The 15,366-nt window shown below is 44.3% G+C and overlaps 1 protein-coding gene across 1 annotated transcript in view; it reads left to right on the top strand.

The window, feature by feature from the left end:
* Nucleotides 1-15,366, top strand: part of mtss1 (MTSS I-BAR domain containing 1) — a 122,239-nt gene that overhangs the window by 87,327 nt on the left and 19,546 nt on the right. The window contains exons 7-11 of the mRNA XM_029776435.1: nt 1,336-1,493; nt 8,761-8,868; nt 9,098-9,195; nt 11,584-11,680; nt 15,182-15,307. Of these exons, the coding sequence (XP_029632295.1) occupies nt 1,336-1,493; nt 8,761-8,868; nt 9,098-9,195; nt 11,584-11,680; nt 15,182-15,307 (587 nt within the window). The remainder of the gene's footprint in view (nt 1-1,335; nt 1,494-8,760; nt 8,869-9,097; nt 9,196-11,583; nt 11,681-15,181; nt 15,308-15,366) is intronic.

The following is a 15,366-nucleotide window of genomic DNA, read 5'->3' as shown; positions in this document are numbered from 1 at the left end:
ATTCCACTGGCTGTTACGGAGGTGGGACGATTTGGTGCCACCTACCTTAGAGAGGTTAAAAATGGGCACACATTCTTTTCAAAATTCTCAATACTGCCCCCTAGCCCCAACAGGTTTTAAAGGAAAAAGCTTCCTCCAAGTTCGTGTTGAGTAATCCCAGTTCTGATGTCTAGAAGTTATTTTCGGTCATAAGAGATGGTTGCAACCACATTATGTACAAAATAAGTTACAAAAAAACGCAAAAAAACTAACAAAATAGCACAATGGTTACGGGCATGTATAACGTCAGCCATCCTCTTCGGTTGCCTAGATAACCAAAGACTTGTTTGCTACAACACCTTTTAATTTTTCAGCAAGGAACAACAAACTTATGAAAGCCTCCCATCTTTTTCATAAGGCTTTTATTGAGGGCTCTTTTGGTCCCTCTTTCCAACAGCTTTGAAATCTCCTTCTGAAATCTGTAAGAAAATTCTGTAGTGGATTCAGTTGGCGTATTGTGTGTGAGTGTGTTATACTGTGTAGATGTGTGTTATGTAATTGGTAAGTGCATGCATGTGTGTTTGTTAGGCATTACGGTGTGTGTTTGAGGTATTTGTGTGTGTGTGTGTGTGTGTGTGTGTGTGTGTGTGTGTGTGTGTGTGTGTGTGTGTGTGTGTGTGTCAGCCAACTGTTTGTGGAACCTCTTTCCATGGCAGCTGAACTGAGATGAGTAGGCAGGCACACACCCCCTCTTGTCTCTTTAAAGACCCCTGCATACCACAACACAGCATTCTTCAACACACACACAGCCTTCATGCTGCACGCTGTTGGGCTTCACTCTGGCCCAGTGAACCCAAACACCAGTGTCCACCACCTCTTGACAGGCCTGCAGCATGCGTCTCCCCAGAGAGCACGCTGACATAACAGCTGAGGAGGAGAGGAGGCTGTAACGACGCTGATGTGGTAACCTCTTTATTTAGAGGCTCTACACCTGCTGGGAAATATCAATGTTATACTTCCATCTGGTGGGTAAAGTATGTTATGGCAGCCACTCTACTATATGGCTAGCCTCTTTTTACAGTTCCTCAATCGTGGTCTGAATTTTACTTCAAAGGTTTGGGGGAAAATAAGACTGCAATTAGAAAGGGAAGGAAAGTTGGTCTCAAAATATTTGTATATTATTCAATAAGTTGTGAGGACAGATTGGCCCCCCTACCAACAAATGTGTTTCGGGCATGGGGCATCGTTTTTTATCCTGGGTTTGTTGACTTTCTATAGCAGCCCACTGGCTTTGTGTGCCTGTCTTGTAGCCCTCTGCTTTGCCTGACATCTTTGGTTCCCCCCATGCTTCCCCAGGGAAGGATGAGGTGCGCGGGCAGTTGGACAGCGCCTTGCAGGATGTGAACGTGCGCTATGCTGTGCTGGAAGAGACTGAGAAGAGGGCCGCTTGCCGTGCGCTCATCGAGGAGAGGGGCCGCTACTGCTCCTTTGTCAGCATGCTCAAACCCGTGCTGGTGAGTAGCAACACACTGTTCTCACTAAATTCCCTTTCCCCTCTGTGTCTCGCTCACTCAATTGTGTTCGGACCGCTCCCTCTACACACGCATGCTGAGTGCGCACACAAGCTCCCGTTAGGCCTACAGAAATAAATGCCTATAAAAATGTATCTGATGGGATACACAAGCTAAATTCCTTGCTAAAAGACGAGTTTTATCACAATTCAAAGTTGACTGGTTGACTGAAGTAGGGAAATACAGTATGTGTTCCAACAATGAGGTGTAGTTTTGGAATAATTGTGCCATCTATATTCCACTTAGGCTACTTTGCGGTTGTCACTAGTTACCACCGCCACAAAGTCAAAATTGATGATATAAAAAATTCATGCTTTTTTTGTTGCTTTTTGGTATTAATTTAAGGTTAGGGTTAGGCTTAAGGTTAGCAATGTGGTTAAGGGTTAGTTTTAATCTAATTTTAAGAAAAATGATAGAAATAGGCAGGGTTTGTGGCTGTGGTAACTTGTGATGACCCTTCTTTGCGATCTGCTAGTGCCATTTAGAATTGGTTAGCCTAGGCCAGGGGTCTCCCAACAGGTCGATCAAGAGCTACCAGTAGCTCACAGCCCACCTATGAATAGCTCGCCAAACAATTCTGAAAATACATGCAATTTTCACGTTTTCCACCACAAAACTGTCATGGATAAATCAGACACCACAAGCTCCCAGCTACTATCTAATCAACGCAACATTGACATTATAACAACCCTGTTAAGTTTGGCTTTTTAAGCCAATAGGGGCTAACACAATATCTGCCAATAATCTGCAATATTGCTCCTGTCTGTGTGGTGTGCGTGTTTTTCAATCACTCCGTGTGTAGCCAGTTGATTTGTGTTTTGGGTTGACAGAAATACTTTCCCCAAAACCTCATTTAAATGTTAACTGCAAAGATGGCTTACCTGGCAGAAGTATATCATTAATAATTAATTGGCAAACTTTGCCATGAAATGAGCAGCAGCAGTACAAAACCATCACTAGACCGGCCCAGTTACTCACTAGATGCATAATTAAAGCTGCAATATAACTTTTTGGGCAACCCCACAACATTCACATGCGTTATTATAGATCTATCATTCTCATTGAAGGCAAGTCTAAGAAGCAGTAGATCTGTTCTGTAAACTCCATTTCTATGCTTCCAATTTAAGTTTAGATTTTGCATGTAAACTCAGCAAAAAAAGAAACCCTTTTTCAGGACCCTGTCTTTCAATGATAATTTGTAAAAATACAAATAACTTCACAGTTCTTCATTGTGAAGGGTTTTAACACTGTTTCCCATGCTTGTTCAATGAACTATAAACAATTAATGAACATGCACCTTTGGAACGGTCGTTAAGACACTAACAGCTTACAGAGGGTAGGCAATTAAGGTCACAGTTATGAAATCTTAGGACACTAAAGAGTCATTTCTACTGACTCTGAAAAATACCAAAAGAAATATGCCCAGGGTCCCTGCTCATCTGCGTGAATGTGCCTTAGGCATGCTACAAGGAGGCATGAGGACTGCAGATGTGGCCAGGGCAATAAATTGCAATATCTGTACTGTGAGACGCCTAAAACAGCGCTCCAGGGAGACCGGACGGACAGCTGATCGTCCTTGCAGTGGCAGACCACGTGTAACACCTGCACAGGATCGGTACATTCGGACATCAAACCTGCGGGACAGGTACAGGATGGCAACAACAACTGCCCGAGTTACACAAGGAATGCACAATCCCTCCATAAGTGTTCAGACTGTCCGCAACAGGCTGAGAGAGTCTGGACTGAGGGCTTGTAGGCCTGTTGTAAGGCAGGTCCTCACCAGACATCACCGGCAACATCGTTGCCTATGGGCAGAAACCCACCATCGCTGGACCAGACAGGACTGGCAAGGTGCTCTTCACTGACGAGTGCGGTTTTGTCTCACCAGGGGTGATGGTCGGTTTCGCATTTATCATCGAAGGAATGAGCATTACACCGAGGCCTGTACTCTGGAAGCGGGATCGATTTGGAGGTGGAGGGTCCGTCATGGTCTGGGGTGGTGTGTCACAGCATCATCAGACTGAGCTTGTTGTCATTGCAGGCAATCGCAACGCTGTGCGTTAGAGGGAAGACATCCTCCTCCCTCATGTGGTACCCTTCCTGCAGGCTCATCCTGACATGACCCTCCAGCATGACAATGCATCCACGCACAGAACGAGCAGTATGGCTGATTTCCTGCAAGACAGGAATGTCAGTGTTCTGCCATGGCCAGCGAAGAGCCCTGATCTCAATCCCATTGAGCATGTCTGGGACCTGTTGGATCGGAGGGTGAGGGCTAGGGCCATTCCCCCCCCAGAAATGTCTGGGAACTTGCTGGTGCCTTGGTGGAAGCGGGGTAACATCTCACAGCAAGAACTGGCAAATCTGGTGCAGTCCATGAGGCGGTACACTGAAGTACTTAATGCAGCTGGTGGCCACACCCAGATACTGACTAACCTTTTGACACCAGTCTCAACATTAACAGTGAAGAGGTGACTCCGGGATGTTGACCTTCTAGGAAGTCCAGTGTGTGTGTTATTTTGCCCATCTTAATTGTTTATTTTTATTGGCCAGTCTGAGATATGGCTTTTTCTTTGCAACTCTGCCTAGAAGGCCAGCATCCCAGAGTCGCTTCTACACTGTTGACGTTGAGACTAGTGTTTTGCAGGTACAATTTAACCTGTCTGAGAACAGCCAGTGGAATCGCGTTGCGCGAAATACAAATACCTCATAAATGCTATAACTTCAATTTCTCAAACATATGACTATTTTACACCATTTTATAGATACACCTCTCCTGAATCGAACCACGTTGTCCGATTTCAAAAAGGCTTTACAGCAAAAGCAAAACATTAGATTATGTTAGGAGAGTACCCTGCCAAAAATAATCACACTGCCATTTTCAAAGCAACTAGCATGCATCACAAATACCCAAAACACAGCTAAATGCAGCACTAACCTTTGACAATCTTCATCAGATGACACTCCTAAGACATCATGTTACACAATACATGCATTTTTTGTTCGATAAAGTTCATATTTATATATAAAAACAGCATTTTACATCGGCGCGTGACGTTCAGAAAATGTTTTCCCTCAAATGCTTCCGGTGAATCAGCGCTACAATTTACAAAATTACTATTCGAAAACATTGGTAAAATATAATATTGTCATTCAAAGAATTATAGATTAACATCTCGTGAATGCAACCGCATTGCCAGATTTAAAAATAACTTTACTGGGAAATCACACTTTGCAATAAACGAGGTGCTATGCTCAGAAAAATAGGCTAGGCGATACAGGTTAGCGCCATCTTGGAGTTATCTAAAATCAAATGTACTATTGTAAATATTCACTTATCTTTGATTATCTTCATCAGAAGGCACTTCCAGGAATCCCAGGTCCACAACAAATGTAGTTTTATTCGAAAAAGTTCATAATTTATGTCCCAATAGCTCCTTCTTGTTAGCGCGTTCCGAAGGCTACTCATAATGTACGAAGCGCGCGGGACTTGTCCTCACGAATGTGCAATTTTTTTTTATTTACGTTCGTTCAAACATGTCAAACGTTGTATAACATAAATCTTTAGGGCCTTTTTCAATCAGAACTTCAATAATATTCAAGGCGGACGATTGCATTGTCTTACTAAACGTTTCGGAACAAAAGAGTATCCACGGGCGTGCGCGTCATAGTAGTAATGGCCCTCCCTCTATGACAAACTTTCCAGGCCTCTCGTTTGGTCAGTTTTTACCGGAGAAGACTCAAACCACTTTGTAAAGACTGTTGACATCTAGTGGAAGCCTTAGGAAGTGGTAAATGAATCCTAACTCGCGGTGTGTTTCATAGGCAAAGTGTTGAAAGTGATTCCACAAATCAGATTTCCACTTCCTGTTAGGATTTGTCTCAGGGTTTTTACTGCCATATGAGTTCTGTTTTACTCACAGACACCATTCAAACAGTTTTAGAAACTTTAGAGTGTTTCCTATCCAAATCTACTAATTATATGCATATTCTCGTTTCTGGGTAAGAGTAGTAACCAGTTTAAATCGGGTACGTTTTTTTATCCGGCTGTGAAAATACTGCCCCCTATCCCCAACAAGTTAATGAAGCTGCCAGTTGAGGACTTGTGAGGCGTCTGTTTCTCAAACTAGACACTAATGTACTTCTCCTCTTGCTCAATTTGGCACTGGGGCCTCCCACTGATCTTTCTATTCTCTTTAGAGCCAGTTTGCGCTGTTCGGCGAAGGGAGTAGTACACAGCCTTGTACGAGATCTTCAGTCAAGTTTGGACACATCTCATTCAAGGGTTTTTATTTAGTTTTACAATTTTCTTTATTGTTGAATAGTAGTGAAGACATCAAAACTAGGAAATAACACAAATGGAATCATGTAGTTAACAAGAATTTTTGTTAAATAATCATAGATTTTAGATTCTTCAAAGTAGCCACCCTTTGCCTTGATGACAGCTTTGCGCACACTTGTCATTCTCTCAACCATCTTCACCTGTAATGCTTTTCCAACAGTCTTGAAGGAGTTCCCACATATGCTGAGCACTGCTTTTACTTCACTCTGCGGTCCAACTCATCCCAAACCATCTCAATTGGGTTTGAGGTCGGGTGATTGTGGAGGCCAGGTCATCTGATGCAGCGCTCCATCACTCACTTTCTTGGTCAAATAGCCCTGACGCAACCTGGAGGTGTGTTGGGTCATTGTCCTGTTGAAAAAGAAATTATAATCCCGCTAAGCGCAATCCAGATGGGGTGGCGTATCGCTGCAGAATGCTGTGGTAGCCATGCTGGTTAAGTGTGCCTGGAATTCTAAATAAATCACTGACTATCACCAGCATAGCATCCCCACACCATCACACCTTCTCCATGCTTCACGGTGGGAACCACACATGCAGAGATCATCTGTTCACCTACTCTGCGTCTCCCAAAGACACGGCGGTTGGAACCAGAAATCTCAAATTTGGACTTTCTTGGCCCAAGCAGGTCTCTTCTTATTATTGGTGTCCTTTAGTAGTGGTTTCTTTGCAGCAATTCAACCATGAAGGCCTGATTCACGCAGTCTCCTCTGAACAGTTGATGTTGAGATGTCTTTCTTGAATTTCTCAGGCTTGTAACTCTAACTTATCTTCTGCAGCAGAGGTAACTCTGGGTCTTCCTTTCCTGTGGCGGTCCTCATGAAATCTAGTTTCATCATAGCACTTGATGGTTTTTGCAACTGCACTTGAAATTTTACCGATTGACTGACCTTCATGTCTTAAAGTGATGATCAACTGTAATTTCTCTTTGCTTATTTGAACTGTTCTTGGTCTTTTACCAAATAGGGCTATCTTCAGTATGCCCACCCCTACCTTGTCACAACACAACTGATTGGCCCAAACGCATTACAAAGGTTAAGAAATTCCACAAATTAACTTTTAATAATGCACACCTGTTAATTGAAATGCATTCCAGGTGACTACCTCATGAAGCTATTTGAGAGAATGCCAAGAGTGTGCAAAGTTGTCCTCCAGGCAAAGGGTGGCTACTTTGAAGAATCTCAAATATAAAATATATTTTGATTTGTTTAACACTTTTTTGGTTACTACATGATTCCATATGTGTTATTTCATAGTTTTGATGTTTTCACTATTATTCTACAATGTAGAAAAAGGTAAAAATGAATAAACCTTGAATGAGTAGGTTGTGTCCAAACTTTTGATTGGTTCTGTATGAGGCAATTTAGCAATTAGGATTCGTTATCTGTAATGGTTATGACAAATTAGGTAATGTTACGCATTGTTGGCATATACAGTGCATTCGGAAAGGATTCAGACCCCTTGACTTTTTCCATATTTTGTGACGTTAGAATTGATTTAGACATTTTTGCAAATGTATATTACAAAAATAACTGATCACATACAGTTGAAGACATAAGTTTATATACACCTAGGTTGGAATCATAAACTCATTTTTCAACGGCTCCACAAATTTCTTGTTAACAAACTATAGTTTTGGCAAGTCGGTTAGCACATCTACTTTGTGCATGACACAAGTAATTTTTCCAACAGTTGTTTACAGACAGATTATTTCACTTATAATTCACTGTATCACAATTCCAGGGGGTCAGAAGTTTACATACACTATAAGTTGACTGTGCCTTTAAACAGCTTGGAAAATTTCAGAAAATGTCATGGCTTTAGAAGCTTCTGATAGGCTAATTGACATAATTTGAGTCAATTGGAGGTGTACCTGTGGATGTATTTCAAGGCCTACCTTCAAACTCAGTGCCTCTTTGCTTGACATCATGGGAAAATCAAAAGAAATCCGCCCCAGAAACACCTCAGAAAAGAATTGTAGACCTCCATAAGTCTGGTTCATCCTTGGGAGCAATTTCCAAATGCCTGAAGGTACCACGTTCATCTGTACAAACAATATTACGCAAGTTTAAACACCATGGGACCACGCAGCCGTCATACCGCTCAGGAAGGAGACGTGTTCTGTCTCATAGAGATGAACGTACTGTGGTGCGAAAAGTGCAAATCAATCCCAGAACAACAGCAAATTACCTTGTGAAGATGCTGGAGGAAACAGGTACAAAGTATCTATATCCACAGTAAAACGAGTCCTATATCGACATAACCTGAAAGTGCGCTCAGCACTGCTCCAAAACCGTCATAAAAACTCCAGACTACGGTTTGCAGTACGGTGGCCATCATAAAGCCCCCTTAATCCTATAGAAAATGTGTGGGCAGAACTGAATAAGCATCTGTGAGCAAGGAGGACTACAAACCTGACTGAATTACACCAGCTCTGTCAGGAGGAATGGACCAAAATTCACCCAACTTATTGTGGGAAGCTTGTGGAAGGCTACCTGAAACGTTTGACCCAAGTTAAACATTTTAAAGGCAATGCTACCAAATACTAATTGAGTTGTAAAAAACTGAGTTTAAATGTATTTGGCTAAGGTGTATGTAAACTTCCGACTTCAACTGTAAATGCCCATGATTTTGGAATGAGATGTTCGACGAGCAGGTGTCCACATACTCTTGGTCATGAATTGTATTTCCATCCCCTAAGGATTGAGGAAATTGAGTAACTGACGTGGAATATATGGTTAGGGGTGATTTCTACTTGTTGGTTGTGTGTCTGAACTGATTTGGGATCTGTGGATAGGGGTGACTGGTTTTTGGTGATTGGTTGTGTGTCTGTGATCTGATCTGGGTTCTGTGGATGTTTGTGTGCAGGATCATGAGATTAGCATGCTCGGAGAGGTGACCCACCTGCAGACCATCCTGGAAGACCTGAGCACCCTGACGGCCGAGCCCAGCAAACTACCCCCGGCCAGTGAACAGGTTCAATGGATGATTCTTACACACAGCCAAACACTTGACACAGAAATCTATATTTTCACCAAAAAAGACATGGACACACACACACTTGTTCGTGCCACACACACACTGACATCAATATACCTTCACAAATGCACTTAACCAAGTACTCGCACGCTGTGTTAGAAACTCCCACTTATCCATATTCTCATTCTCCCACATTGAAACTCTTTTTCTCCCTACTTCTGAACAGGTGATCCTGGATCTGAAGGGATCAGACTACAGCTACAGTTACCAGACGCCCCCTGCCTCCCCCAGCAACACACTGTCCCGCAAGAGCAGCATCAGCGGGTAGCTAAACCCAAACACATGCATGCATAAACATGCGCGCACACACACACACACACACACACACACACAGACACACACACAGACACACACACACAGACACTCTACACTAAGTACTCAGGTAGACATATTGGCATACACACGCACACTGCTTCACACCAAATGTGCTGCATTTGACATTGCATGGGGGCCATCTTGACATTTTAGAGAGCTCACCAAAGAGGCAAAGAGGGAGGAGGGGTTGAAGGGTGAAGTGTGCAGGGAGCAAAACTGTATCAAATGGATAGTAGTAGCAGCAGCTAAGTGAAGTTCAGTGTGTCTGTGCTATCGCACAGACTGGAGCCAGCTAAGGAACTGTGCTCCCGTAACAGGTTTCAATGGGGTGCCATTTGGGATGCAGCCTTGGAGAGGGATGGAGGGAGGGGTGATGAAGAGAGCAGATGACTGAGTAAAGTTCAGTGTTGCTTATGACATTCATTACGTTATTTGCTTGGCCGAAAGTGACAAGACTTCTATAATGTACAGTAAACATCAAACGACGGTTTAAACATTTGCCACAGAGCAACAGTAGTGAGCAAGTTGTATGGTATAGTCATTTAGAACGGTCATTTCCAGTACAGTGTGTTCTCTGGACCAAGCTCAATTTCCACTTAAGCACCTACTACTGCGGTCAAAACCTGTGGTGTGTTGATGTAGCAGAGCATTTATGCATTCAAACCATGAAAGAGGACAGGCTTTCTATTTTAACGATTAGCATGGACACCAACATCCATGAGTGCATTCACACATTTAGTGTCCCAAGTGGCAACCTATTACCTACATAGTGCACTACTTTTGACCAATGGACAAAAGTAGTACACTATATAGGGCAGGTCTCTCCAAACCTGTTCATGGAAAGCTACTGTCCTGTCAGATTTCGATCCAACCTCAAATCTAACTAACCTGATTCAGCTAATCAACCAGCTAATTATTAGAATCGGGTGTGCTAAATAAGGGATGGAACCTAAACCTACAGGACGGTAGCTCTCCAGCAACCGGGTTGGAGAGCCCTGATATAGGGAATAGGGTGCCATTTGGGATGTAGCCTTACTATAGTACTTGTTCAAGATAGTTGTAGTGGATTGGTGCACACCCCCAGTTGAGTTGGCTAAGTGACTTATGTCTGCTGTGATTTTCTTTGTGGATTTTTTTTTCTAGGCTATGTTATGTCTGACCGTGAATAGGGCAGGACATAGTGCACCAAAACAGATTCAAATGATCAGAAGTTTACCTCTCACTCACTGTCGTTTGGCTCTGGCTCAGTTTCAGAAGAAATGGCGGCAGTTTTTCATGCCTGGTTGTCTCTCCCTCTTTTTTTTTTTATTTTGCTCTTTTGTTTCCTGCTCTTTCATTCATTGCGCTCTCTCCCTCACCCACACTTTTTCCTCTCTCGCTCTGTCGCTCTCTCGCTCTGTCGCTCTCTCTCTGTCGCTCTCTCTCTGTCGCTCTCTCTCTGTCGCTCTCTCTCTCTCTGTCGCTCTCTCTCTCTGTCGCTCTGTCGCTCTCGCTCTCTGTCGCTCTCTGTCGCTCTCTCTCTGTCGCTCTCTCTCTCTGTCGCTCTCTCTCTCTGTCGCTCTCGCTCTCTCTGTCGCTCTCTCTCTCTCTCTGTCGCTCTCTCTCTCTCTGTCGCTCTCTCTCTCTCTGTCGCTCTCTCTCTCTCTGTCGCTCTCTCTGTCGCTCTCTCTCTCTCTCTCTCTGTCGCTCTCTCTGTCGCTCTCTCTCGCTCTCTGTCGCTCTCTCTCGCTCTCTGTCGCTCTCTCTCGCTCTCTGTCGCTCTCTGTCGCTCTCTCTCGCTCTCTCTGTCGCTCTCTCTGTCGCTCTCTCTCGTTCTCTCTGTCTCTCTCTGTCGCTCTCTCTCGCTCTCTCTCGCTCTCTCTGTCGCTCTCTGTCGCTCTCTCTCTGTCGCTCTCTCTCTGTCGCTCTCTCTCTGTCGCTCTCTCTCTGTCGCTCTCTGTCGCTCTCTCTCTCTGTCGCTCTCTGTCGCTCTCTGTCGCTCTCTCTCGCTCTCTCTCTCTGTCGCTCTCTCTCGCTCTCTCTCTCTGTCGCTCTCTCTCGCTCTCTCTCTCTGTCGCTCTCTCTCGCTCTCTCTCTCTGTCGCTCTCTCTCGCTCTCTCTCTCTCGCTCTCTCTCTCTCGCTCTCTCTCTCTGTCGCTCTCTCTCGCTCTCTCTCTCTCGCTCTCTCTCTCTGTCGCTCTGTCGCTCTCTCTCGCTCTCTCTCTCTGTCGCTCTCTCTCGCTCTCTCTCTCTGTCGCTCTCTCTCTGTCGCTCGCTCTCTCTCTCTGTCGCTCTCTCGCTCGCTCTCTCTCTCTGTCGCTCTCTCGCTCTCTCTCGCTCTCTGTCTCTCTCTCTCAGTAACTACAACTCTGTGAGGCACGTCCCCTCTCTGGACTCCATCACCTCCTCTTTGGATGGCGTTCACCTCCGCCCGCCCTCCACGGAATCAGCACAGGTAACCCACACAGCTGTCTGGGTCTCAATGCAGAAGCGTGACAGACCCAATATTATTTTAGCTGCTGAATTTTTCCAAACGCATCGATCATTGTCCCATTGCTGCACTTTTGCCCAGGTGGCTCAATTGGAAGTAATTTGAAAAATTATGGCAGAGCCTTATGCGGGCGCTGGAAGATGGGAGCATGTGGGTCTGGGCAGGTGTGATGATGTTTATGTGATGTTGTCGTTTGTATGTGTATGTTTTGTGTTGTTTAAAAATATGTTAAAATTTGTTCAGTCCACTGCATCATAGGTTCAGTCTATTGCCCTTTCCTAACTTGACTACTGTTGTATATAAACTTTAAACTTATTTGAAAACCCCAGTGAACAGTTTAAAAGAAAGACCTTGCTCTGTCTGGCCCCCTTCCTCTACTTGAGTTACTCATGTTAGACAGTACTCTCTACAACTCCCGTTACTTCATACACATCAATCATTCTCTCTATCCCTTCCCGTCCCCCTCCCGTGGGTAGTGCCGCTCACCCAGTCCGTTGGCCTGCTTTGTGGGCTGGGAGGGCACCGCACACTCTCTCAGCGAGGGCAACTTGCCCACCACCTCCATCCACTCTGGTGCCCACTGCACCCATGCCTGTTCTGCCAGCCACGGACACCACCGTGGGAAAACTCAAGCCTAACCTGTTAGGGCTAGGGGGCAGTATTTACACGGCCGGATAAAAAAACGTACCCGATTTAATCTGGTTACTACTCCTGCCCAGTAACTAGAATATGCATATAATTATTGCCTTTGGATAGAAAACACCCTAACGTTTCTAAAACTGTTTGAATGGTGTCTGTGAGTATAACAGAACTCATATGGCAGGCAAAAACCTGAGAAGATTTCATGCAGGAAGTGGCCTGTCTGACAAGGTGTTGTTGTTCTTGCCTCTGTTTATTGAAGACTCAGGATCTTAGCTGTAACGTGACAATTCCTAGGGCTCCAATAGGCTCTGTCTGGAGGAGGGGAGCAGGGCCTACTGTCGGAGGGACAGCAGGGGGAAAACCATTCAGAAAATGACATGCCATCCTAAAACTGGTTGTAACACCAGTTCTGTTTGTGATATTGAGATTCTAACAATGACAGTGTGTTATATAGATTTATTAAGGAAAATGGCAGTAATTACATTGTTTATTAGTTTTGAGTCATTATGACGCTCTCTTCCTTTCTAGTGTTAAGCACCCTATGTCGCTGTAATGGTGGGGTGTATGTGTGTGTGAGACGTCTGTTTTTGTTGTGTAAAATGAATGCATCCGGTGTCTGTAAGTGTGTGGTTATGTATATGTGTGCGAGGGAGAAAAACAGCTTTCGCTAATTTACTATCAGCCCATAACTTCACCTGCTTCCCATTGGAAATGTAACATTTGCAACTTGAAGTAATTTAAAACCCAACTAGCCGCCTCCGATGGCCCAAAAACTCCTAAAAGCCATTGCTCTCTAACACTTTAACCCGTATAATAGAGCTGTGCTAATTATAGTAATTATATATAGCTTTTTTTGTAATATAGAGTTCTAATATGTAATTCTGTTACTGTGCCTCTCTAACTCCCTCCAGTCCTTATCGGCTCACTGCCCTTCACAGTGCCCATCCTTGTGTCAACATCCCGTTCTTCAGTGTTTGTTTCATCTGCCCTGCCCAGCCTTACCCAGATACATTAACCTCTGATGCATATTGTCATGTGGACTTTTGTTTCTCGGTCACATCAAACAGGCCACTGCTTGTTTTGTTTTTGCATGAGCTGTAGGCATACAGTGCATTCGGAAAGTATTCAGACCCCTTCCCTTTTTCCACATTTTATTTTACAGCCTTATTCTAAAATGGATTAAATTAATACAAATCTTCATCAATCTACACACAATACCCCATAATGACAAAGCGAAAACAGGTTTTTAGAATGTTTTGCAACTTTATAAAAAACAAAAAAACTGATACCTTATTTACGTAAGTGTTCAGACCTTTGCTATGAGACTCAAAATTGAGCTTAGGGGCATCCTGTTTCCATTGATCATCCTTGATCTTTCTACAACTTGATTGGACATGATTTGGAAAGGCACACAGTTGACAGTGCATGTCCGAGCAAAAACCAAGCCATGAGATCAAAGGAATTTTCCGTAGAGCGCCGAGACAGGATTGTCGATGCACAGATCTGGGGAAGGGTACTAAAAAAATGTCTGCAGCACTGAAGGTCCCCAAGAACACAGTGGCCTCATCTTTCTTAAATGGAAGAAGTTTGGAACCACCAAGACTCTTCCTAGAGCTGGCTGCCCGGCAAAACTGAGCAATCGGAGGAAACGGGTTTTGGTCAGCGAGGTGACCAAGAACCCAATGGTCACTCTGACAGAGCTCCAGAGTTCCTCTCACCTTTACCTAAGGCACTTTATGTAAATGTGATGGGAGAACCTTCCAGAAGGACAACCATCTCTGCAGCACTCCACCAATCAGGCCTTTATTGTAGTACCCAGGTGGAAGCCACTCCTTAGTAAAAGGCACATGACAGCCCGCTTGACAGCCCGACTAAACAAGATTCTCTGGTCTGATGAAACCAAGATTTAACTCTTTGGCCTGAATGTCAAGTGTCACATCTGGAGGAAACCTGTCAATATCTCTACAGTGAAGCATGGTGGTGGCAGCATCATGCTGTGGGGATGTTTTTCAGTGGCAGGGACTGGGAGACTAGTCAGGATTGAGGGAAAGATGAACTGAGCAAAGTACAGAGATCCTTGATGAAAACCTGTTCCAGAGCGGTCAGGACCTCAGACTGGGGAGAAGGTTCACCTTCCAACAGGACAACGACCCTAAGCACACAGCCACGACGACGCAGGAGTGGCTTCGGGACAAGTCTCTCAATGTCCTTGTGTGGCTCAGCCAGAGCCCGGACTTGAACCAGATCGAACGTCTCTGGAGAGACCTGAAAGTAGATGTACAGTTACGCTCCCCATCCCACCTGACAGAGCTTGAGAGGATCTGCAGAGAAGAATGGGAGACACTCCGCAAATACAGGTGTGCAAAGCTTGTAGCTTCATACCCATTAAGACTTGAGGCTGTAATCGCTGCCAAAGGTGCTTCAACAAAGTACTAAGTAAAGGGTCTGAATACTTATGTAAATGTGATATTAAAGTTAATTTCTAAAAAACTGTTTTTGCTTTGTCATTAAGGGGTATTGTGTGTAGATTGATGAGGGGGAAAAAACAATTTAATCAGTTTTAGAATAAGGCTGTAAGGTAACAAAATGTGGAAAAAGTCCAGGTCTGAATACTTCCCGAATGCACCGTATATATTATAATGGAATGTGATAGAATTTATGACGTTATCTAGTTATCCATCTGTAATTATAGAATGTCTGTATTTAATGGTGTATCTATCTGTTTATAGAATATATCATATCTGTGTATAAAATGTCTATCTGTATCTATTGGTACATTGAGTTGTCAGTGGCACAATGTGATGTTGTTGGTGTTCATTTCAGGAGGTGTGCGGTTCGTGGTCGGGACATACCGGGTCGGGCACAGAGAACGGCACGGCCATGCCGCCTCCTCACAACTCCTACACACAGCACGGCGAGAGGGCCCGCGCCATGTCCACATCCGGAAAGGTAGCAGACACACACACACAGAGACTTGCACGCACACACACACACGCAGACTTGCGTGC

Source organism: Salmo trutta, chromosome 14, assembly GCF_901001165.1.
Source record: "Salmo trutta chromosome 14, fSalTru1.1, whole genome shotgun sequence".
NCBI lineage: Eukaryota > Metazoa > Chordata > Actinopteri > Salmoniformes > Salmonidae > Salmo > Salmo trutta.
Note: the sequence above shows the minus strand (reverse complement) of the source record. Positions and strands in the feature narration are given on the sequence as shown.